The 25096-nt window shown below is 45.9% G+C and overlaps 2 protein-coding genes across 3 annotated transcripts in view; both read right to left on the reverse strand.

Moving 5' to 3' along the window:
• The window catches only part of hhatlb (hedgehog acyltransferase like, b), an 85422-nt gene extending 68021 nt beyond the window's left edge, over positions 1–17401 (reverse strand). Inside the window, exons 1-12 of one of the 2 annotated variants that reach the window (XM_060044675.1) lie at positions 17171–17401; positions 16038–16192; positions 15412–15479; positions 14814–14927; positions 13941–14135; positions 13410–13619; positions 13013–13184; positions 12594–12738; positions 12386–12421; positions 11898–12099; positions 11398–11539; positions 10691–11321 (exon numbers count right to left, since the gene is read on the reverse strand). In XM_060044675.1, coding sequence (XP_059900658.1) covers positions 11101–11321; positions 11398–11539; positions 11898–12099; positions 12386–12421; positions 12594–12738; positions 13013–13184; positions 13410–13619; positions 13941–14135; positions 14814–14927; positions 15412–15479; positions 16038–16143 — 1611 coding nt within the window. In that variant the 5' untranslated portion in view covers positions 16144–16192; positions 17171–17401 and the 3' untranslated portion in view covers positions 10691–11100. Of the gene's footprint in view, positions 1–10690; positions 11322–11397; positions 11540–11897; positions 12100–12385; positions 12422–12593; positions 12739–13012; positions 13185–13409; positions 13620–13940; positions 14136–14813; positions 14928–15411; positions 15480–16037; positions 16193–17164 lie in introns of both variants that reach the window. The other variant, XM_060044674.1, reaches the window with a different exon arrangement.
• Positions 109–5402, reverse strand: klhl40b (kelch-like family member 40b). The gene is made up of 6 exons (XM_060045423.1): positions 4112–5402; positions 3631–3791; positions 3086–3193; positions 2575–2760; positions 2024–2173; positions 109–548 (listed from the first exon to the last, which is right to left on the reverse strand). Exons 1-6 carry the CDS (start codon positions 5240–5242, stop codon positions 437–439), a joined length of 1848 nt encoding a protein of 615 aa, XP_059901406.1. The 5' UTR covers positions 5243–5402; the 3' UTR covers positions 109–436.
• Positions 17402–25096: the final 7695 nt, after the last annotated feature.

The following is a 25096-nucleotide window of genomic DNA, read 5'->3' on the forward strand; positions in this document are numbered from 1 at the left end:
TTGTGAATGACCTTTTGATTCAAAGGGTTAGGGTTAGCAGTAACCTTACCAGTTTACAGAAGCAATAACGGGTATACTGCCATCTAGTTGTAGAATAATACTGCAACATCCTGTTGGAATATTGTTTTATTCTACCAAGAGCAACATATGACTTAAAGGGGTAGACCAAACAGTGCAACCAAGGTCAGAAGAGAACTACCAGTATTTATATATTTAACATAAAAGCAAGCAAATATAAAAGTATAATCAAAGCAAATTATTAACTACAGTAAACCAGTACAGCAATGTAAATAGAGTCACCATTAGAACATTTTGCCTAATTGCCTAATTATGAGTTTCATGTCCTGTGGGATCCTGTTAACTATCTGAAAGAGTGACCAGCCCAGATGTGTGATACTGTTTGAGGAGGTTGGGGGTCCAGGGGGTGAGGAGGAGGTCATATCTTGGTCATACGCAGGGTGTTCAGGCGGACCCCCAGGATGGTGGCCCCTGCAGCATACTGCATGTTCCTCAGGACGCCCATCCACTTCCTGTCCTCCTCGTTGAACCTGGAGATGGACAACCGAAACATGAGGAGGATGTGCTGGTATAGATGCTGTCACATGACCCATCATAGGAACAAAGGACGAGCAGGATGGAGCTGACTGTTCAGACGAATGAATGAACAATAGAGTCAATGTACTGCTTAACCACTCTATAACTAATCAGTGTGGTGACCTGAGACCTCCAGACTCTATAACTAATCGGTGTGGTGACCTCAAGACTCTATAACTAACCAGTGTTCTGACCTCCAGACTCTATAACTAACCAGTGTTCTTGTCATGGTCTGTCTGTTTCCTTGTCTTGTTTTGGTATGTTTCCTTGTGTTTCCTGTTTTACTTTGGTATCTCTGTCTTGTTTCTCCCCATGTCCTGTCAAGTTTGTGTGATTACTGCTCCCTCCCCTAATGTGTTTCAGCTGTTGCGTGCCCTGTGTTTTGTATTTAAGCCCTTGTCTTCCCTTTGTTACTTGTCGTATTATTGTGGTTTGTGGTTAGGGTTATTCTACCAAGAGCACCATATGCTCTTGGTAGATATGTGTTCTCGGTGTTCCTTGCCTTTTTGCAGCTAATAAATTATCCTTTACCTGAACTGTCTGCTATTGGGTCCTACCTGCTTGCTTGCCACCCGCTAACTCTAACAGTTCTGACCTCCAGACTCTATGTCTAACCAGTGTTCTGAACTCAACACTCTATGACTAACCAGTGTTCTGACCTCCAGACTCTATAACTAACCAGTGTTCTCACCTCCACACTATTTAACTAACCAGTGTTCTGACTTCCAGACTCTATAACAAACCAGTGTTTTCACCTCCAGACTATTTAACTAACCAGTGTTCTGTCTTCCAGACTCTATAACTAACCAGTGTTCTCACCTCCAGACTATATAGCTAACCAGTGTTCTGATCTCCAGTCTCTATAACTAACCAGTGTTCTGACTTCCAGACTCTGAACCCACAGCGCTCTGACCTCCTGACCTCCAGACTCTGAACCCACAGCGCTCTGACCTCCTGACCTCCAGACTCTGAACCCACAGCGCTCTGACCTCCTGACCTCCAGACTCTGAACCCACAGCGCTCTGACCTCCTGACCTCCAGACTCTGAACCCACAGCGCTCTGACCTCCTGACCTCCAGACTCTGAACCCACAGCGCTCTGACCTCCTGACCTCCAGACTCTGAACCCACAGCGCTCTGACCTCCTGACCTCCAGACTCTGAACCCACAGTGCTCTGACCTCCTGACCTCCAGACTCTGAACCCACATCGCTCTGACCTCCTGACCTCCAGACTCTGAACCCACAGCTCTCTGACCTCCTGACCTCCAGACTCTGAACCCACAGCGCTCTGACCTCCTGACCACCAGACTCTGAACCCACAGCGCTCTGACCTCCAGACTCTGAACCCACAGCGCTCTGACCTCCAGACTCTGAACCCACAGCGCTCTGACCTCCTGACCTCCAGACTCTGAACCCACAGCGCTCTGACCTCCAGATGTCGTTCATCTCCTTTGGGACTAGCTCTTCGCTGTCCTCCACGGGCATCATGCCGAAGCCCCCCACGGCGTACAGCGACCCCGCCATGGACACCAGGCTCAGGGAGCTGCGCTCCTGAGGGAACGCCACCATGTCCGACCACCTGCAAGGGGACCGCACAACACACAGCCATTGGTGGGTGAAGGTTCAGCCATTGGTTAGGGAAGTTTCAGCCATTGGTTAGGGAAGGTTCGGTCATTGGTTGGTGACAGTTCAGCCCTTGGTTGGGGACGGTTTAGCCATTGGTGGGTGAAAGTTCAGCCATTGGTTGGTGAAAGTTCTGCCATTGGTTAGTGAAGGTTCATCCATTGGTTGATGACAATTCAGCCATTGGTTAGTGAAGGTTCAGCCGTTGGTTAGTGACGATTCAGCCATTAGCTAGTGAAAGTTACCGATTATGCTTAACTCAACAACGACCTTGAAAATAGTACTTTCATTAATTAACTAATTGTAAGTGTCTTGGATGCCAACGCCTGCTGATCACTGAGCGCTGATGGGACTCACTGGTTGTTGGAGATGTTGTACACTTCCACGCTGCTGGTCAGCCCCGTGTCCGTCACCCCCGCAACCACATAGATCTGGTCCTGGTGCACCGTGGCTCCGCACAGCGACCGGGGACAGCTCATAGGCGCCAGGTCCCTCCACTGCAGGGCCCGGGCGTCGTACGCACTCATGGCGCTCAGGCACTTCCTGTTACCACAGCATTTACATGAGGGCTCCGTGTTCTGCTATGGGGTTAACACGCTGTTGTAAATATAAGATTGAAGAAGAATGGGATCAGGGGTCGAGGTGATCCACTTTCCTAAAGATAGAAACCTAGTAGCCATGTTGTAAGATCCAAAGCTGAAAAAGACTGGGCTCGATCCCATAATGTCCACAGCCTACTGTTTAGTTCTCCAATGACACCTGGCCCATAACATACCTGCTCCATACTGAAAGTAGCACTTCATCTATAACCTTAATAACCCCCACCGACCCCAGAGTCTATTGCCTGTTGTTGATCAGAAGGACCTACTTGCTGTCTTCCTTGCCTCCGATCACATAGATGATGTCGTTGTGGGACACGGTGGCATGGCCGTAGACGGGGTAGGGGGTGGGATCACATTCACTCCACTTCAGAGATCTGTCAACGACAGACATACAAACTCACATACATGTGAGTACGGATACAAAGGTGTAGAGTGCCCTTCTGTTCGGGGTGGGATTTAGAAGCATTCCTTTTGATTATGAACATGTTAGCCTATCAAGGGTTAATCTTCAGTGAGATGTCTCAGCCAGCCATTTGTCCTCATAGTGTATCTTAATGTGAACATAATCAGTGTTAGTCATTTGCAAACCTCAAAAGAGGTTTGTCACATCTTACATTCAGTTTTAATAACACAAATATCAACAGAATTTGTGTGAAGTTTGTAAAACAAGATGTGTCTCTTAAAGCAAAGCTATTAACAAATAAACATGAGGTCCCTTCTTCCTGATAGATATCAGTCCTCCATTAATAACCAGACCAATATTGTTTGATGTGTATCCAACTCCTCCCCCCAACATCTCCCCGGTGCTCACTGTCTGTCGTAGACAAGGACCGAGTCCAGCGTGTGCTCCTGGTCCTTCAGCTCCTTCCCTCCCAGGACGAAGATGCAGCTGACGGCCTCGGCGAGCCCAAACAGGAAGCGAGGGGAGGGAATCGGCGGCATGCCGATCCAATCAGCATTTGCAGGGTCATACTAGGAAGTGTAAACGACCAATCAAATCCAAGTGTAAAAAAATCATAATCAACATATATAAAAGCAGCAGATACAAGAGTAATACAATGAATGATTTTTTGATATGAAGATGATAATGATATTATAAGATACCTTGTATCTATAAGGGCATAGCTTGCATGCCTTCTATTTCTTCTTTTCATTACCCAACACTTACAGTTCCTGCATATCGACTAATACCTGCCCTGTGTTTCTCACAAATGATTTGTCATGTTCTGCCTTCCCATGATAAAGTCTTGAGTAGCAGGAGGCAGGGGTGATGCTTTATGTTGGCTCCTTACCTGTAAGAAGTAGGATGACATGGGGTCCTCCTTGTTCTGCTCGTCTATGAACAGACCACCAGCCACGAAGATCTGGTTCTCCTTGGTGACCAGGCTGGTGTGGTTTTTGGGGATCTGCGTGGAGAGCGATGCGACGTAGCAGTCGTTCCCAGCGGGGTCGTAGGCCACCGCACCCGTGTCACTGACCAGGAACATCAGGTCTCGGAGGAACATACCGTACCGCAGGTTGTCGTTCAGGATGCCTGGGAGGAGGGCTTCCTCTTCCGGCTCCTCCTCCTCTCCGTTTTGTCCATCTTCGTGTGCCTCTCCCTTCTTGCCTTTGATTAGTTTAAGCTCTGGAAGCTTTCCGGAGTGGGCGTCCCTCACTAACTGAAGCATCTCCTCTATTTCCTGATTAGAAGAGCAGATGAGTTTGTGTTTCTCCACCTTCTCCCTCAGGTACTCCTCGCTGACCAGACGCAGGCGGACGCAGTCCAGCAGCCTGGGAAGCTCCTTCTCTCTGTTCTCCACGTCCTCAGCCACCCACTTCATCAGAGACTCGAACACCGTCTCCTCCGTCTCCACGTTCAGCGTGTCGCAGGCCAGTATGGCTGCCAGCTCGCTGGGCCCCAGCTGGAGGAAATCCTGGTCCTTGCTGATGAACTGGAAGCGCTCGCAGGCGTAGTTCCTCGCAGAGACAGCCAGCCGGGGGCAGTCCAGCATCAAGCCAAGCCTGAAAACAGCCAGGCAGTTGCTGAAGCTCAGCCTTTTCTGCAGGAAGGACACGCACACGGTGAACACGGATGGGATCTGAAACATGTTGGCCACGGCAAAGATGTCCTGGACGTTCTGCTCCGTCACGTTGATGTTGGAGGTGTAGAGGTACTTGAGCACCAGCCCCATCACGCCGGGCTCAACGTCCTCCAGCACAATCTCCTTCTTCTTGCTCTCGTCCAGGTCGGACAGGAAGATCCCGCGGAAGTAGGCGCTGCAGGCGCACAGCACCAGCCGGTGGCAGGGGAACGCCTTCCCTTTGATCTTCAGCACGCAGTCCACCAGCTTGGCGTTCTCGAGCAGGTCAGACAAGCCATCCTGGAGCAGGGTCTGCTGGTAGAGACGGGGCTCGTCTGTGGGGTTGATGGGGAGAGCCATGGTTCCTGTTGGGAGAGAGGGGAACCCTTCACGTGGTGGCTGATCTACACCTGGTTCCTTTGGACCTAACGCCAGACAGAAAGGGAGAAAGAGAGAGGCGTCCCCAGGCAGAGTCTGTCTCTTATGAGCCAACCAACAGACCAGCTGAGCCTGTGGTTGGCTCAGCAGTCAGCTGTCCTTACCCATCAACCCAGCCTCGCACTGGAAGGCTATTAATAGATCCTCGGTGTGGAGTCGTGGAATCCATTCCAGAATATGCAAAATACTAGATCTACTTTTGTGCCTATGCCCACCCCAACACGCCCTCCACACCCCAACTACGTACGTCTTGCCCTCTACCTCCCCCTCAGCAGCCCCAGCTCAGACAGCTGGTGCAGTGCCTCATGGGAGGTGTGTCCTTCAGCGTTCTGCTGGAGCCGACTAGCTTGGCCTCCCGTGGACAGTGAATGGGTACTGCTGCATACCAAACTGGGTCTTAACTAAACCTATCTCTGCCTCTCTCCATCAAATGCCAGAGAACTTTTTACTATTTGATTGTGCATGTTTCAGCATGCACAGTACTCAAAATAAAATTGTAGCTTTCCCTAACCCATTTGAAAGGTGCCAGTCAAGTAAATTAAATTATCATAATTTATAAAATTTGTCTTATCTAGCAGCAAATAACAGATCTTTCTTAAGGTTTGACATTCAATGTTCAATTCAAGTCCAGATTTATTTCACCTGTCTCTCTAATGGCAGCATCAGAAACACGTCATCAAAGATTGTTTCCAGTATATCTGCCAGGTGGTCCCTGCGAACGATCCAGCAATACCACAGCTGCGAACACACCATATTTATATCAGTGATGTCAGTCAAAAAGCCCTGTCTGCTGTAAGCCACGAGCCATCATGAGAAGGGGGTTATTGGTCATACTACTTATTAATTCAGCCATTAAGTAATTTAGTAATTTAACAGAGTCTTCATTCCAAAGTGACCTTAAATGCTCTTGCTCAAGGATGCCTATAGTTCAGGTGTTGACATTGGACATTGGACATTGTCGAAACCAAGTACACCACACCACTGCTATCGAGCCAATTTGGTTTCGGGACAATGTTTTGTGTTGATCTGCTCCAGGGAAAGAGGGTTCACCTGGTAAGGGTACCAGGGTTCACCTGGTTAAGGTACCAGGTTTCACCTGGTTAGGGTACCAGGGTTCACCTGGTTAGGGTACCAGCGTTCCTGGTTAGGGCAGGGTTCACCTGGTAAGGGTACCAGTGTTCCTGGTTAGGGCAGGGTTCACCTGGTAAGGGTACCAGGGTTCACCTGGTTAAGGTACCAGGGTTCACCTGGTTAGGGTACCAGGGTTCACCTGGTTAAGGTACCAGCGTTCCTGGTTAGGGTACCAGGGTTCACCTGGTTAAGGTACCAGGGTTCACCTGGTTAGGGTACCAGGGTTCACCTGGTTAGGGTACCAGCGTTCCTGGTTAGGGCAGGGTTCACCTGGTTAGGGTACCAGGGTTCACCTGGTTAAGGTATCAGCGTTCCTGGTTAGGGTACCAGGGTTCACCTGGTTAGGGTACCAGGGTTCACCTGGTTAAGGTACCAGGGTTCACCTGGTTAGGGTACCAGGGTTCACTTGGTTAAGGTACCAGGGTTCACCTGGTTAGGGTACCAGGGTTCACCTGGTAAGGGTACCAGGGTTCACCTGGTTAAGGTACCAGCGTTCCTGGTTAGGGGACCAGGGTTCACTTGGTTAAGGCACCAGGGTTCACCTGGTTAGGGTACCAGGGTCCACCTGGTTAGGGTACCAGCTTTCCTGGTTAGGGCAGGGTTCACCTGGTCAGGGTACCAGGGTTCACCTGGTTAGGGTACCAGCGTTCCTGGTTAGGGCAGGGTTCACCTGTTAGGGTACCAGGGTTCACCTGGTTAAGGTACCAGCGTTCCTGGTTAGGGTACCAGGGTTCACCTGGTTAGGGTACCAGCGTTCACCTGGTTAGGGTACCAGCTGAAGAGGGTACACACGAGCAACCTTGCACAGGGCGTCATGTACATGTGTCAGTCATGGGATGTGGTGAAACTTTTTGCCTGCATCATGGCTTAGGGGAGGAGTCTAGTATGGGGTCAGAACAGTCTCATTAATAATGAATGCACAGAGAAGGATTCACAAATGTATTTTGTGATTTGTATATAAATTACTCTCTTCTCACAAATACATTTCAATGCACACACAAATGGATATCGGTATGTATAAATGTAAAATAAATCCATAAACAAAAATAAGTTTCACAAACACGTTTCCGATCCACACACAAATGTGGCTTGTTTTAAATAAATGTAATATAAATCTATAAATATATTAATTATTTTCAACAAGGAACTCTCTGTAGCCAATCAGATGCCTCCCTCGTTTTCAGCCAAACACATGACTGCAGTTCCGACCTCTGAGTCCAGCTTCCGAGCCTCCCGGTTCCCTAGCTCAAATGTCTATGGGAAATAACATGGGTTTATTGAATGATCGCACATAACAATCTCTAGGTGGCGAAGAATTAAAAGCTGCGTCACGCTTTGAGCTACACACTTTTTCCATCTAGTTTCGACTGGGTTTTGGGATTGTCGGTGTAAACGGCACCAACATTGTAAAAACCCAGTCACTGCAGTCATGTGATTGGCTGAAAACGAGGGAGGCATCTGATTGGCTACAGAGAGTTCCTTGTTGAAAAAAATGCATTTGTGAATCCAGCCACGTCAGGAGAGTCTTAAAAATCCACAGATAAATACAGACAAATTCTCACACAAATGCAGCCAAGTTCACAAATGAAAAGCGTTTGGTAAATTAAAGTTCAACAGTTTGTATATAAATGTAGCAACATCCAAATACATTTTGATGAAAATGGCAAATATTTTTTTAATTCATATATTTATGGATTTAAATTACATTTATTTAAAACAAGGTACATTTGTGTGTGGATCAGAAATGTATTTGTGAAACTTATTTTTGTTCATGGATAAATTTTACATTTATACATACCGATATCCATTTGTGTGTGCATTGAAATGTATTTGTGTGAAGAGAGTAATTTATATATAAATCACAAAATACATTTGTGAATCCTTCTCTTTGCATTCATTATTAATGAGACTGTTCTGACCCCATAGTCTGTTACTAAACTGTGTAAACTTGCACAGTTTAGTATGTTTTCAGGGTTTACCCTTTTTTCTCATCTTAAAGGTCCCATGGAAAGTTAAAGCCCAATTTTTCGCATGTGTTGTACACTTTGTTATTTGGATAACCATTCTGCTGTTGGTGTTATTGCGCATAACACGTAACACATTAACGCAAGCTTGCGTAAAGCTCCCATTTGTTGAAAAGACGAGACTGCGTCGGGTTCTCTTGACGCCTCTGGTAGCCTACTTCCACAACGAGACTTGTGGTGGCGGTTGTCTCGGCAATGGTTGAGAAGGAATTGGGCAATAGGAACTTTGGCTTTGCCTCCCTGAAGTCCAGATTGAACCGTGACATGGGGGAGAAAGGGATTGTTGCCCGCGATTGTCGGGACTCCGCCACCGGGGCACTGCCGCCGGGTCACCGCCGCCGGGGCACTGATGCCAAGGAGCCAAGGAGGAGACAATCCTGGGTAACAATCACGGCAGGCACGGAGCTGTGGGCAGGCCTGGATGGGCCTGGGGCCACCCTGATTGACAGCTGTCCCGCCCAATCAGAAAATCCAAAAAAACAACAACTGTATACTACCCTGAGGAGTTAAACATGGATATTAGTACTGTTATTGTATGTGTTGTATTTTATCTCTAACATGTTCAAAAGGTTAAACTTTTTAGTAATCCTGATAACTATTTAAAAAGTAAGGTGTGTTGGTCTGTTTTCTTCGGTCAATGCAACTTCAAGGTAGCATTATTGCAATCTGGTGTGAACAATGGTAATGTTCATTAGCAGTGTCATGGTATCTTCATTTTGCTTTTGTCTGGCAAAAAAAGTTATTATTAAAACCTTGAATTGAGAACAATAATGATGCTAACCGGCAAGTCGATCTGCCTATGAACGCTTCAACAATTTGACCCTGTCGTCTTTCGAAAGAGAACTGACAGAAACACTGGATTATGACGAGGTCATCAGCATCTTTAATTCAAAACCAAGGGGACCCCACCTTGTGTGACTGGGTTAGGTAGGCCATGGTTGTCTTTACATGTCGGCCTGCCATGGCCGTGGACAGCAGGATGAGAACCGTGAGCCTCTGAGCGAGATCTTTAAATTGGGACTTCTCCCAAGCTTGTGAGGCAGGCCAATTTAGTAGGATTAATATGCACTATAGACTATGCAATGTTGCTTTCTAATGAAGCTAAACGTTATGTTATGTACGTGGGGGTTGACCAAAGCCACTTGTTCATGGACTGAACATTCGTTCAGTTAACATATCATTCCTTAAATTGTGCACCGAATAGAGTGTCATGTTGTTTTTTGTTGTTTTGTTCTACATGCTGCTCTCCTATGCATAAGGCCTATAGGCTACAATGTTGCCTTTTTGTGAATGATATGTTCCTGGCTCGGTAGCCATTTAGAGTGGCTCGGTAGCCATTTAGAGTCAAAGACAAAGTTCCTTTCCCACAATTCCTTCTCAACGATGGCCGAGATAACCCCCACTACGAGTTTCGTTGTGGAAGTACCGAGAGTCCGTAAACTGCAACAATCCCTTTCTCCTCCATGCGCGGTTCTGTCTGTACTTCAGATTGATGTGGAAGTGGAAGAACCAGATGCAGTCGTTTGAGATTCATAATATCATCCGGAGCCGCACACAGCTTTTGGGCGTCATAATATATATTATATTATAAAGATATCTATATATAATACGATATTATTTAGATATAGAGCTCCAGGACTCCCACTGGAACACCCAGAGTGTTCTACGTAGAATATTTACAGAACACGGTTAAAGCTGTATGCGCCTCCGGATGATATTATGAAACCGAGCCATTGTTATACATCCAATGTAAACAATTGCGCATGGTAGCTTGGCCACAAGCTGCTCAGGGCCACACTCTACCCTCCACCTTGACCCCCCTCTAAAAAAAAACGTGTGGAAAGCTCATTGTGAGACTAATTCGTAGCAAGGAGCATGCCATGGGACCTTTAAATAGCATACTGGCTTTGGTTAGTGTTATTACTTTTGTTGGATCCCCAAGAGCAACATTTTCTTTGTTGAACCTTAGGTGAACGTCGTACAACTGTGTATCCAGCATATGTGTAACAACTGTTTAGTCATATCGGAATGGCTCAATGTGGCCCCGTTGATGTCACGTCAACAAAGGCAGTGAGGCTTGTCCCCCTTGGCCCAACCATTAAAGAAGGGATGGTTTTGTCTCATATATTATTTATATATATATTATATATATGTTAGTTTTCACACTGACACAGCGGAGAAATTTTACTTTTTAGTACTTTATTTTTTAATCAACAGTTAAGTTAAACATGATGTGAAGCTGCAACAACAGAACTCCATGGTTCATCTTAAAATGTAGAATGATGAAATGAATATCCTAACTGAAATATAAGACTGACCATGTTGGAAACAGCTGTAACATGCATTTCTTGAAAGCCCTTTTACCCTCGGGCTTAAAATCCTTCATGGGGTTTAACTACATGTTGAGTTGTAATCTTTAAAACACTTTGACGGTATGCATCCATTTTACTAGTAGTACCCGATGTAAACAGCAGATATTGCTGATGCAATAAACCATAAACGGAAGCTTTTTTCCTATTGCGTTTGTCCCTCCCATCAGTGCAATATCGACAAAACCAGGACTCAGCCATGAGAGACCATTGGATGGAACGGCCTTCTGACAGACTCTAGCTCTGATCCAATCCCCTACTCTGCTTTCTTCTTGCCGGACTCTGCGATTGGCAGAGCAGCAGTGGGCGTGTCTTGGGCGGGGCTGGTGGTGGTTACAAAGAGAGTAGCAGGAGAAGGAGGAGCAGGAGGAAGGGGGTCAGGGTCATCCAGCAGGGCCTGTCTCCTCTCCCACTCCTTGATCATCTGAATCAGGCAGTAGGTGACGAACATGACGGCCACGGTGGTGAAGGGGAAGCCTGGGGAGGACAACACCAACATTCAGGACGTCCTGGACTCTGACAGTGTAGCACAAGGAGAAACTGACCAGCGTACCTTTCAGAAGGAGACGCTTGGCTACCAATTTGGCAAAATCTGCGCTGTTCAGTGCCACGATGTTGTACAGAACTATGGTCCAGAAGTTGAAGGTGTTGAAGATAGCTCTGATGCGACGCGACATGGCCGCAGACATAGCCATCTTGGTGACCGATAACAACACATACACAAGAAGTTCATGTCCACCATTAATAGAGTCGAAGGGAGGAGTTGAGCATTATTTGACAGCATGGCCCATCAGACATACGAAAAAAGGCTAATCCAATCTCCTGCTTCATGTGAGCCGTATACGCAGCTAACCTTTGGGCAAGAAAATATTTATAGATATACATACATTTTCAGAAGAAAAAAATTATATACATATCTAAACATAATTCTGGTTGGACATATAAATCCGAACATAAATGCTTGTCCGTCCGTCTCCTTGCCAATAACTGCCAAATCAAAGAGAAACAAGGATACCATTCAAACGTATGACCTCCATTGGATGAGCGACCAACCTCAAAGGAGGCCAGGGGTTCCATGGAGAAGAGCTTGGCGGTCCACAGCTCCAGGTTGAGGCCCAGACAGTTGAGGGACGCCCAGAGCAGCACCACCGGGCAGGGTCCCAGCCACAGGACGGTGAGGCTGTAGGTGCACAGCGTGGCCACCAGCTCCTTCAGGACATCGCAGTGGTTTCCCCCCAGGTGGTTGTACACGTACCTGAGTCAGAGCAAAGGAAGAGGGGGCCCAGGTCTCCAAGGTCAGGTGGACTAGAGATCTAGGGGATAACATGTGGTTCTCATGCCTCGGCACACCCCTGGAGGAACCTTTGGACCTCCCGGTACTTTGTGCAGTAAAATAAAGCATACGTTTTCATTAGCATGTCAAACCAATGTGTTTTCAATCATACTATGAATCCTATGAAACAGGAATGCATGTATATTTAGAATAATGACGATGATAATGAAGATGAAGAACGGTTTAGTGGTCCCTCTGAGATACTCACTTGCACAGCCAATCGTTTATGCCTCTGTCAAAGTGGCTGAAAAAGGAAGGATCCAAGAAAACACTTTAGTATGACTGAAGTATATTTAACTCTACATATAGACATCTAGTCACCTCATTACAATCATCGAACCTTGCCAAGCAATCCTATCTAACCACATAGAAGCCAGAGCAGCGATGAACGATGGATGGTTGAGCTGTTGACTCACGTCTCAGAGAAGACGTAGAGCGTGGTGATGCATTTGGGCGGTTTTGGCGGGTCGAGGTGATCCAGTCTGGAGACTGTGTTGATGACCCCGAACATGATGGCAGCTTTCACCCAATCATACACCAGGTTGGTGTACGCCAGCCCCACTAGAACACACCAATCAAGACAAAGGAAAGGGCCATATCATCATAGAGTAGTTGACCTTCACAGAATTATGGTGCGGTATCACGTATTTCAGTGTTGTGCTTGTATAGATTTTTTAGAAATAAATACACTTTCTGCTTAATTTCAATAGTGGGTACAAATATTATAAGAGGAACACAGAAAAATATCAATAGTGATTTCAGAAGTAACATTAGGTATGTAATATTAAAAGAAATAATATTTCATGTCCATCTTCTTGAGTTGGGGTTGACAGACCTATGGCCCAGTCGGAGAGGTGCCTCAGCAGTTTCATGTCCGTTGGGATGGAAAGGATGTATAGGAAGTGGAAGAGGACGTCCACCAGCACTATGCCCCCCAGGTGGAACAGGGCATGGCGCCCGATGCTCCACATCTCCCCCTCCTTCCTGCTCCCCACGGGCCTGTTCACCTGAGAGGGGGGGGGGTCACATTATACTCCTTTGACGTAGATATTCTCCATGCTCCACCCCCACTGATCAAATCTCTCCTAAAGACGTGGGCAGCTCAAGCACATTTTCGATTCTGTGAGTCTTTCACACATTCCATGTGTCATTTAAATTTAGAAAATATAGACATAAAGAAATTATTATTGACCTGAATTATTATTATTATTATCACCAACGAAACAATTCACCTGAACATGAAACTTGTCGAAAGTGAGGACGGGGCCAAAGAAGAAGTGAGGCAGGTAGAAGTTGTACTGGAGCAGCTCCAGGAGGCTATAGCTGCCCTCCCTCCTCACACAGTTTTCCAGGGAGAAGCTCACACAGCGCATGATGGTGAAGCCACAGCCGCCGTAGAACAGGATGTGGCGCAGGTCAAAGTCCCCCTCCACCAAGCCCGCCTGGAAGCAGAGACCGTCAAATGAAAGAATAAATGTTTTTGTGTTCCTCCACCAACTTTCTCTGAAAGTGTCACCTAGCTTAGCACGTTGTAAGGGTGTTAAGATAAGGTAGGAAGACAAGAAATAAGGGCAAGATTATTGTTGACTCCCAGCCGGAAGTTCAGGGTTTGAACCCTAAAGTCCTTTGCCAGTCTAGCAGGCATCCTTGAGCCAAATCATGCTCCTTAATGAAACGTCTCTATAATTGATTGATGACGACATAATGTAGCTAGCTTAGCAGGCCTCTCCGTCGTCACGACTCTATGATGGGCTGGTCGTTACCTGCCACGTCACAAAGGGTTCACACTTGAAGGTGGCCAGCGTGCTCAGGCCGGTGACCCAGCAGAGCCAGGGCAGCTTGACCAGGGAGACGCTGTAGAGAAGCACGCAGTGGGACAGCAGCAGGCCCACGTAGGCCCAGCCCATACTGGTCCACACGGCCAGGACCCCGTAGACCATGTACACCAGGGAGCGGTGCTGAGGACACACACACAGACAGGTGACTGGTGATGTAGGACACACAGACAGACAGATGACTGGTGCTGAGGACCCACACACAGATGGACGTTGGGAGGCTGTTGTTACATTAGAGATAAGAGTTTATTCAAACGATTCTGCTAGGTTGTTTCTGTTTTATTGTCTGATTTTATAATGCTAATGTTTTTACTATACATATTTGTAGTATCCTAATATATGTGTTATTTTTTTTATATCCTGTACAGTGGTTTATTGTATTTTTGTATCCTATATTTCTAAATTAATGCACCATAACAAATTCCACTTAAATAAACAATAATAGCAACTCCCGAATTCTTTAGGCGTGATTCCAAGCAGACTAACAAAAGACAGCTGTACATATCGAGCTATTCTTAGAGCTAACGGATAGCATCTGACGCCACCCACCGTGACACCTGGTTAAAGACAGAGACGCTTTCTGCCATCTTCTCTCCTCATGTCTTTCCCACTCTCTCCCTTCCTTCTTCAATCTGTCCCTCAAAAAAAAGTTGGTGCAGCAGACGACCACGTCTACCATTGATATACTGGTTAAGTTGGTGCAGCAGACAACCACGACTACCATTGTTATACTGGTTTGGCTGGTCCAGCAGACAACCACGTCTACCAATGTTTGGTTAAGAGGTCAGTATGGAGACCCACCTGTGGAGCCAGCATTGAGCAGATCTTTGCAAACAGCACGTGACCCGACAGTGCAAACAGGATGTGCTCCCGGAACGTAGAGAACCACATCACCCACTCCAGGTCGGCAGTATCCTGCAGCACAGGAACCAACACAAAGAACTGTGAACTGGACTTTAGACAGAACTCTGGACAGAACTCTGGCAATATCTCTGGACAGAACCCTGAACAGAACAGAACTCTTAACAGAACTCTGAACAGAACAGAACTCCATGAACATAGCTCAGATCAGAACTCAATGAACAGAACTCAATGAACAGAACTCCATGGAAAGAACTCCATGGACAGAACTCTGGAAATATCTCTGGACAGAACTCTGAACAGAACAAAACTCTTAACAGAACTCTGAACAGAATAGAACTCCATGAACATAACTCCATGGACAGAACTCTGGACAGAACTCTGAACAGAACAAAACTCTTGACAGAACTCTAAACAGAACAGAACTCCATGAACATAACTCCATGGACAGAACTCTGGACAGAACTCTGAACAGAAATCGGAGTGCCTTAATGTACATTTACAGTGGATTCATCATTCAAATTTTTTTAAACCTCACCTTCTTTCTCCCAAAGTAGTACCATCCCGGCCGCACGCTGGACTTCAATGTCTTTCTGTTTGCGTTGGCTTAATAAGAACATAGTTATTATCTTATTGGTATAGACTGATACAAACATATAGGTTATTTGTTGACTGTTTGGTCCATTAGCCTTCAATCAACAGCCGCTGTCCACAATCTACATGGAGAATATTAGTTAGATTTGTTATCACCACACAGTGTGCTTGCTTGGTTTATATTTAATTCGAATCTTTCAATGCCCCTCCTCCGTTTTATTTTTTAATGGATGTTTCTTCTTGCCATGAGAGGGGATAAATACAGAACCAAACACACCTTCCCCTCAGTGATATTCATCAGACATCTGATCCCTCTTGCAGGGTTCGCATTGCTACAACTGTTGGCCTTCAAACACACTGAAACACAACCCTGTGTATGTGTATCTCCCCTCTTTAGACAATACTGCTCTCTGTTGCAGAGCTAACAGCCAGCCCATACTGCAGGAATCAGAATCCACACTCTCAACAACATTTGAAACTTTTGGTTTTCTTCAATCCAACCCCAAACCACTGGGAATCTGCGTGTGTACATCCTGGTTCTGTTTTAAATGGAAGTATGTAGTAACTCACCGCTGGACACCTCACAGATCCAGCTGGCGGACCAGAGCATGGCCAGACCCAGCACAGCGTAGTACAGGTACAGCTCGTACCTGGGGAGCCCCGCTTTGATCCCCATGGCAACGGACAGACTCTCAGCCCAGGTGAAGAGAAGAGACAACAACAATCTACATAGCAAACAGGAGACTGGGTTGATTAATAAAGACAGTGACAGCATCATGGGCCACTCACCCTTATCATGTTTTAACAGATCCCAGATGATACTGTGAGGACAGGGGGGTGCACTTTGTGTCAGTGACACATGTCCATTGACGTTGGCTGTGAATGGGCTACAGGCAAAAGGGCTAGCTGTCCTTCTGTAGGTAAGCCTTCTAGAAGTTGGCTAACACTGTGTGTGTGTGTCTGCTCGTGCGTGTGTGCGCGCACACGTAGGCATGCGTCTGTGTGTGCGTGTCTGTGTGTGTGTGTGTGTGTGTGTGTGTGTGTGTGCGTGTCTGTGTGTGCGTGTGTGTGTGTGTGTGTGTGTGTGTGTGTGTGTGTGTGTGTGTGTGTGTGTGTGGTGTAATGTTGCACAGTCAATATATTCAATTCCAGTCATTGTGGCTTCAACAGTAACTAAATATAAACATGCCTATATCTCCATCATTCAAACCATCTGTTTCGGTCAGATGTAAACTTGGTCTTTGCAGTAATGTAACTTTAACAATATAATATTTTTTTCTTAACCGGGTAGAGCGTGTATAATAGGACGTGAGTGCATGCAGTCGTCTTTAATACTAGTTTTGGAATTAAATCTTTTTAATAATAGATCAATCATGTACCATAATTTAAATTTCATTAAAGTATCATTGTGTTTGTTTAGCACATTGTGGGGAAATATAAATGTTCCATTATTTAGAAATCTAAATAATAAAACAATTAGTGTCATCATGGATGCGCTAGACTGAACTAACAAATGACTCCATGTCTATATTCTAATATTTATTTATGGTAAAAAAATAAACCGAATTGACATTATCTGCTTAACAGTAGCCTATTCACACTTCTGAGCGGAATGTTTTGAGTCTTTACTTTCTATTTCAGGCTGAAAAGCTCGTGCAATTAAAGTCGCCCTATGACCACCTGCTGGAGCCACTGACCTTGACGGCAGAAGCACAACTGAGTCCTGGAGTCGTTGAGGAGTTGCTATGTAGATGCCTCTCAAATCCCTCCAGTAGAGACAAACATTACTATAAAATGACTAAAGGTTCAGAGTAAGAGAGGATACGGTGAGTCTGATAGTCCACACAGCGCTGGAGTGGCAGGCTCCAGTGACTCCCACTGCTCCTCTGTCCGGGGGGTCCTCTTGTGTGGGAGCCTCCTAGAGGCGCTGAAGGTGAGCGCAGCGTGTATTTATACTGTGACAGTCGCTACGGAGGAGGCGTGTTGACACGAGCCACGCTATTGTTATCTTGTATCTTATTATTAGTGCGGTTGCAAAGCAAGCCACACTATTGTCCTCATGCGTCTTATTATCTTATTTTTCATCCTTATTATATAGGCTACACATTTGTTTTTGGAGTTGCACCAAACCCCTATCAAAAGTTAGAGCACATTAGATTCAGATTCAGATTCAACTTTCTACTTCATTGTCACTGTGCAGAGTACAACCGAATGTGGTTGGATCTAAACCAGGCATATCCAAAGTCGAACCAGCGGGCCAATCTTGGCACGGGGTTATATTTTATATGGCCCGCGGCTCCCTTACGAAAATGTATTATTTATGGCCCGCCAGCCCGCCACCATTGCAATTTCTCTTTTCATCACATGGTGGCAGCACCATTCTGGCGCTAGCCAGATCCGCGACCTCCATGAACCTGACCCCTCCCCCCCACAGGTAGGCTAATAAGGGTTAGCAATTGCATGGACGTATTACCAGAGAATGTCTAATATGAGGAGAATAGGCACTCGCTGGTTAGTTCCAGTTTTCTGGACTGGTTGCAGTAATAATCTCTGTCCACGCGTGGCGCTCGCAGGCGAGTCCAGAATGAATGGGAGCCTATGGGGTTTTACCCTCAGAATCCACTTTTCTCACGATGTAATTTTTTGTCAAGTAATTTGAAAGTTGCGTTCAAAAGGTGGGGCTAAGATAATAAACTCAGCTGAATATTGCATTTTTTGAGGTCACGTATCTGTTCTAAAAAGGCGTTAAAAAAGTATCTAGTGCTAGCTGCTATCAGCTGGCTGGCTGCTGGCTGTCGGCTGATTATCAATCTTTCTCCTGAAATAGAAACCTGGATTTGAATCATAATTGTAAGACTGCATCCTTAGTTTACATCATTAAACAATCTCCTAGAGAGCACAGTGTTCTGTTGTACTCCTCCTCATGCCTCTTCCTTTCTTGATCTCTACAGTTGGACCTTGATTCCTCTGTCCTTTTTCCCTGCCTCTGTTCAGTATGTTCAGTGTTGTTAAATCATTTCTCATTTTTTTGTTTACTATTAGTTACTGTTACTTATATTGTTACTTATATTGTTCTTGTTAGTGTGATGTTTGAATAAACTTGCCTGTTGCAATGTTGGTATAATGTTTGTATAATTACTGTTTCAATGTGACCTAGACCATATTTCTCATTTAACAAACATATGTAGCTTATAATGTGTTGCAGGGCAGAGAAATTAAATTCAATGGCTTAAAACAAACCCATCTGTAAAGATCAGTGAATGCATGATAGAAATCAATGACAAGTGATGTAGATTGTTTTCCCTCTGTGCAAGGTCATTAGCCCATGACCTAGTAAGTCCTTCAAAAAAAAAACTACAGTAATAGCAGATGTTGAAGTTGTTAAATCGTTAACAAACAATTTGTATGGAACGATTGGTTAAGGTAAGTTAAGTGCTTGAGTCTCGACACAGAGTCTCGGGAAACGAAAAAAAGGTCAATCCGTTTCCACTGTTTATCATTGCACATTTACGAGGCTTTCCGGGATATGATATCCTGGAGGACTCCTGACTCGGTTGCAGGGTACCGACAGGCCCGAAGGGCTGCAGCTGCTGCCGTGTCGGAGGCTAAGCAGCGGGTGTGGGAGAAGTTCGGAGAGGCCATGGAGAAGGACTTTCGGTCGGCACCAAAGTGTTTCTGGAAGACTATCCGGCACCTCAGAAGGGGGAAACGGGGAACCGTCCAAGCTGTGTACAGTAAGGATGGGACTCTGTTGACCTCAACTGAGGAGGTCGTCGGACGTTGGAAGGAACACTTTGAGGAACTCCTGAATCCGAATAACACGCACTCTATGTTGGAGGCAGAGCTCGAGGTTGATGGTGTTTCGTCGTCAATTTCCCTGGTGGAGGTCACTGAGGTAGTCAAACATCTCCGCAGTGGCAAAGCCCCAGGGATTGATGAGATCCAGCCAGAAATGCTAAAGGCTCTGGGTGTTGAGGGGCTGTCATGGTTGACACGCCTATTCAACATCGCGTGGGAGTCGGGTACAGTGCCAAAGGAGTGGCAAACCGGGGTGGTGGTTCCCCTGTTCAAAAAGGGGGACCAGAGAGTGTGTGCCAATTACCGGGGTATCACACTTCTCAGCCTCCCTGGTAAAGTCTACTCCAAGGTGCTGGAAAGGAGGGTTCGGCCGATCGTCGAACCTCAGATTGAAGAGGAACAATGCGGTTTTCGCCCCGGACGTGGAACTACGGACCAGCTCTTCACTCTCGCAAGGATCCTGGAGGGGGCCTGGGAGTATGCCCATCCGGTCTACATGTGTTTTGTGGATCTGGAGAAGGCGTATGACCGGGTCCCCCGGGAGAAACTGTGGGAGGTGCTGCGGGAGTATGGGATAGGGGGGTCTATCCTCAGGGCCATCCAATCCCTGTACTCCCAAAGCGAGAGCTGTGTTCGCGTCCTCGGCAGCCAGTCAGTTTCGTTCTCGGTGGGTGCTGGGCTCCGCCAGGGCTGCGCCTTGTCACCAATCCTGTTTGTGATATACATGGACAGGATATCGAGGCGTAGTCGTGGTGGGGAGGGGTTGCAGTTCGGTGGTCTGAGGATCTCGTCATTGCTTTTTGCAGATGATGTGGTCCTCATGGGATCATCGGCCTGTGACCTTCAGCACTCACTGGATCGGCTGGCGGCCGAGTGTGAAGCGGCTGGGATGAGGATCAGCACCGCTAAATCTGAGGCCATGACTCTTAGCAGGAAACCGATGGATTGCTTACTCCGGGTAGGAAATGAGTCCTTAGCCCAAGTGAAGGAGTTCAAGTACCTCGGGGTCTGTTTCGCGAGTGAGGGTACTATGGAACGTGAGATTGGCCGGAGAATCGGAGCAGCGGGGGCGGTATTGCGTTCGCTTTACCGCACCGTTGTAACGAAAAGAGAGCTGAGCCGCAAGGCAAAGCTCTCGATCTACCGGTCGATCTTCGTTCCTATCCTCACCTATGGTCATGAGGGCTGGGTGATGACCGAAAGGACGAGATTGCGGGTACAAGCGGCCGAGATGAGTTTTCTCAGAAGGGTGGTTGGCGTCTCCCTTAGGGATAGGGTGAGAAGCTCAGCCATCCGTGAGGAACTCGGATTAGAGCCGCTGCTCCTTTACTTAGAAAGGAGTCAGCTGAGGTGGTTCGGGCATCTGGTAAGGATGCCCACTGGGCGCCTTCCTTGGGAGGTGTTTCAGGCACGTCCAGTGGGGAGGAGACCTCGGGGAAGACCCAGGACTAGGTGGAGAGATTATATCTCAACACTGGCCTGGGAACGCCTCGGGATCCCCCCGTCAGAGTTGGTCAATGTGGCCCGGGAAAGGGAAGTCTGGGGCCCCCTGCTTGAGCTGCTCCCCCCGCGACCCGACCCCGGATAAGCGGAAGAAAATGAGATGAGATGAGATTTACGAGGCTTTTTTTTTTTTTAACTATCTTTATTTTCGAAAAATAGACAATGACAGATGAAATGATATTGAGCGGGACATTGACTGTATTATTTAAGGTTGTCATACCGTACCATGTATATAACACATTGAACATTGAACACAAGCAATGGAAGAAATTCCATTCATACCCATGTACTTTCACCATACATAAAAATGCACATGCAAAGAAATAAACATACAATAGGTCTCTAACAATTTCCAGATCACACCACACAACCAAACTTGGTGTTTCAACTTAAAAATTTGAGTGTCCATGCTGCCTTGAAATTGTATGTCAAGACAACTAAGACAATAAGTTAACTGAAATAGATATTGCTATTTCACAAAATATATCTCTTTCACCTGCTTGTCGTTGAAATATCGCAAATGTTATTGTAGGTTCGGCAAGTTCAATGTAGATTATAGTTCAAAAGTCAAATGAATGAGTACTTATGTCCTTTCGATTTCTTACAGTTTGGGCCGTTGTTGGCCGTACACGCTAGCATTCTGCTAATGAATGCTGATTGGTCAGGGACGGACTTGCGACTGATTACGACCAGAGACACCTCTTGATGGCCTCTAGAAATAAGATGCATTAATAATACTAACTGTTTTAAGAGAATGTTGAAGAATCATTTATATAACCAGTTCTAAAACCATTTCCATTTTTCTTTATAAATATAATGATGTCACGGTAATATCAGTTTCTTACCAACTTGAAAGTCTACACCACATTTTGTGCACATTTCACAGCCAGCCGCTCTGACATGGTTAGCTGCCTTCCTTGTGTTGGCTTGCTAATCATATGTGCGGGATATAAATGCCTCATTTCATTTCATTTCATTTCATTCATACAATTACAACATCAATTGTAAAAAAAAAATTCTGTCTTTTGTAGATGCATCACTCGATTTTTAGGGATGATTCAAAGCCAGAAGTCAAACGCTGCACAACTTGCTGCACACTTTTCCACTGCCCCCTATGCCCAACTTTTAAACCAACCGTAAACACGAAGCTTCAGTGCCACCTGGAATCCCACATAAAACATTCCATTACATTTAAAGGTGATATATGTATGTGTGTAGAAAGAATATAAGAATGTATGTGTATATGTCTGTAGACAATATTTATGAATGTTTGTCTGCTTACTTTTATAAGTCACTGACTTATTTTCCTCTATCTTTTGCCTGCATTGATCTTAGACACAAAGATCAATGATAATTTCCCTGAATCTTCCACCATTCAGTCATGACAATAATCTTTTGTAAAGAATGTGCCATCCTCCTAGGTGTGATGGTCTTTCATTATTTTAAGTATTTAAAGAGGACAAAATTATTCTGGTGTTCAACTCACTCAGTGTTCAACAGTTTCAGGTCCTCCTCTCTGTAGACAGACTTACCCCCTCCAGTTATGTTTCCCACCACAGTGCCGTTGTTGTCTAATTTGATGTGTTATTATCTGGATGGGCTTGTCTGCAGTCCGGGGTGTAGAACCTTACAGTTCCAAGTCTTAGTTTAAGTAACTAACTGGTTGCAAAAATAATATAATTGAATATAAAATGATTCCAACTTGGTGGCATTTCATTTTCCATTAAACAGGGGCCACTTGACAACATTGTGGCTGGAGTTTCCTGGCTGCGTCAGAATGCTGCGTATGACTTTACTTATTCACTTTGGTAACACACAGAGCTAAGTTAAAACACAGTTTGTCGTATTTAAATATGGGCAAATAAGGTGGTCCAGCAGCACAAGGTAAGACAATATTATAGACAATTAGAGCCAGATATTAAATGAATGATGGTTCAGAGTAAGAATTTAGGAATGCAAAAGTGCTAATAACATATGATAAATTATGTTGGAATGCAGTCGAACCTTATGATATTAAGACAACAGAATGTAACATAGTTAGACCTAATATAAATATGTCAGAAAAGGTGAAGCTAAAGGGGAATTGTTCTAACTATTCCTGTCCACTCATACATAGTATTTAAAATAATTATTAGCCTCAATCTCTGATGCCCTTCAGCTTTACAATACGAGTATCAGTTTGTGTCCTATCAAATATTAAATTGAGATGATTGCAGTATAACACAGAGGGAATTCTGAATAAGGTGTGTGTATTTACAGAAAGAGAAGAGCCATAAGCTCCAGCTTAAAGTCAACAGCGAGTGTCAGGTCTTCTGTCCAAAACCGGAAGCGTTTATCCGATTTTATAACTTAATTTATTTCGTTCATTTATGTAAACACATTACTTAACGCCCGTTCATTTATGTAAACACATTACGTAACGCCCGATTTTTATTTTATTTTCAGATTTTTATTTTTTATTATCCGATTTCCGGCGTGTGGGTGGATGTTTCTGTCTGCAGCGGAAGTGCGTGTGGGTGGATGTCTGGAGCGTGTGGGTGGATGTCTGCAGCTAGACTCTCTTGAACTGGTGGGCCTAACTGGTGGGCCTAACTGGGAGCTAGTGAGGGGCTGAGGACCACTATGAGGGCCACTGGTGGGCCTTACTGGGAGCTAGTGAGGGGCTGAGGACCACTATGAAGGTCTGTTACGGTTGACCTCTTAGAACATGGCTTAGCCATTCCCAGCTCCAGTCCGTGGAGTTCCCCGTGCCTTCTAGAGGCTAAATCCGATGGTTCACCTCGATTCATTACGGATTACCGTAAAGTGAACGCCGTCACAATTCTCGATTCGTATCCCTTTCCGCGGATGGAGGACTGCGTGGATAACTTGGGTACAGCTAAATATGTTAGTAAGTTAGACTTACTCAAAGGCTATTGGCAAGTACCTCTGACGGATCGCGCGTCCGAAATCTCGGCCTTCGTAACTCCAGATCATTTCTTGCAGTATACCGTCATGGCGTTCGGCATGTGTAACGCCCCAGCAACCTTTCAGAGGTTAGTAAACTCGGTTTTGGCCGGGGTGGCTAACTGTAATGCATATCTTGATGATCTGATTGTGTACACTACCACTTGGGAGGAGCACATGCAGATCCTTGACCAGGTGTTCACACGTCTCGCCAAGGCTTCCCTCACGTTGAATTTGGCGAAATGTGAATTCGGGAAGGCCACCGTCACCTACTTGGGGAGACAGGTTGGTCAAGGCCAAGTCCGCCCGGTAGACGCAAAGGTACAAGCAATAACAGAGTGCCCCATTCCATCAACAAGGAGAGCACTTCTTAGGTTCTTAGGCATGGCAGGCTATTACCGGAGTTTCTGCCGTAACTTCTCGACTATTACCCATCCGCTAACCAACCTGCTCAGTCCAAAGGTGGACTTCGTGTGGACCCCTGAGTGCCAACATGCTTTTGAAAGCGCCAAGGCTCTCCTAAGCAACACTCCGGTGCTCGCCGCTCCGGATCTCACCAGACCCTTTAAGCTAGAGGTGGATGCTAGCGCCGTTGGAGCTGGTGCGGTACTGTTGCAGGAAGATGCTGATGGGGTCGATCACCCGGTTTGTTATTTTTCGCGTAAGTTTAACAAGCATCAGGTCAGATACTCCACTATTGAAAAGGTAACCCTTGCTTTGCTGTTGGCACTCCAGCATTTTGAAGTGTATGTCGGGTCCAGTCCATTACCAGTCGTAATATAACCCTCTTGTTTTTCTGTCTCGCATGTACAATCACAACCAGCGACTCATGCGGTGGGTGTTGATCGTTCAAGAGTACAACTTGGTAATATGTCACAAGAAGGGGTCAGAGAATGTGTTGGCAGATGCTCTGTCTAGGTTGTAGCCTAATAACTGCTTTAATTAATTATGTTACCAAAGCCTAATGGTTTGTGTTTTAAGGGGGGGGGGTATTACGGTTGCGGATTAACGCCCCGCCCTCATGGGTAAAATCCTCAGTTTGTCGATGCTCATGCTAATCATCATGTGTTTTCCCCACGTGTGATTTGTTGACCATTATGCTAATTTCCCCGGACGTGATTGGCTGCTGCATCGGAGGGCCGAGGATCCTGGAGGATAAAGTACGGGCGAGCTCAACATTCACGGCAGCTGGACTTGGATATGCAGCTTGCCATATTGGGTCTTGGAATGATTATTTGTTGCTTGATTGAGGCTCTAGTTTGCTACACGGGAACTGGGCCAGAGTTTTGTTTAGAGGTTATCGAACACCGACTCGCAGCTATGCTTTTGTTAAAAACACTAGACGTAGGGGTGCTGTTCCACTCATGTATTTTGGGAGCTTC

Source organism: Gadus macrocephalus, chromosome 23 (genome assembly GCF_031168955.1).
Source record: "Gadus macrocephalus chromosome 23, ASM3116895v1".
NCBI lineage: Eukaryota > Metazoa > Chordata > Actinopteri > Gadiformes > Gadidae > Gadus > Gadus macrocephalus.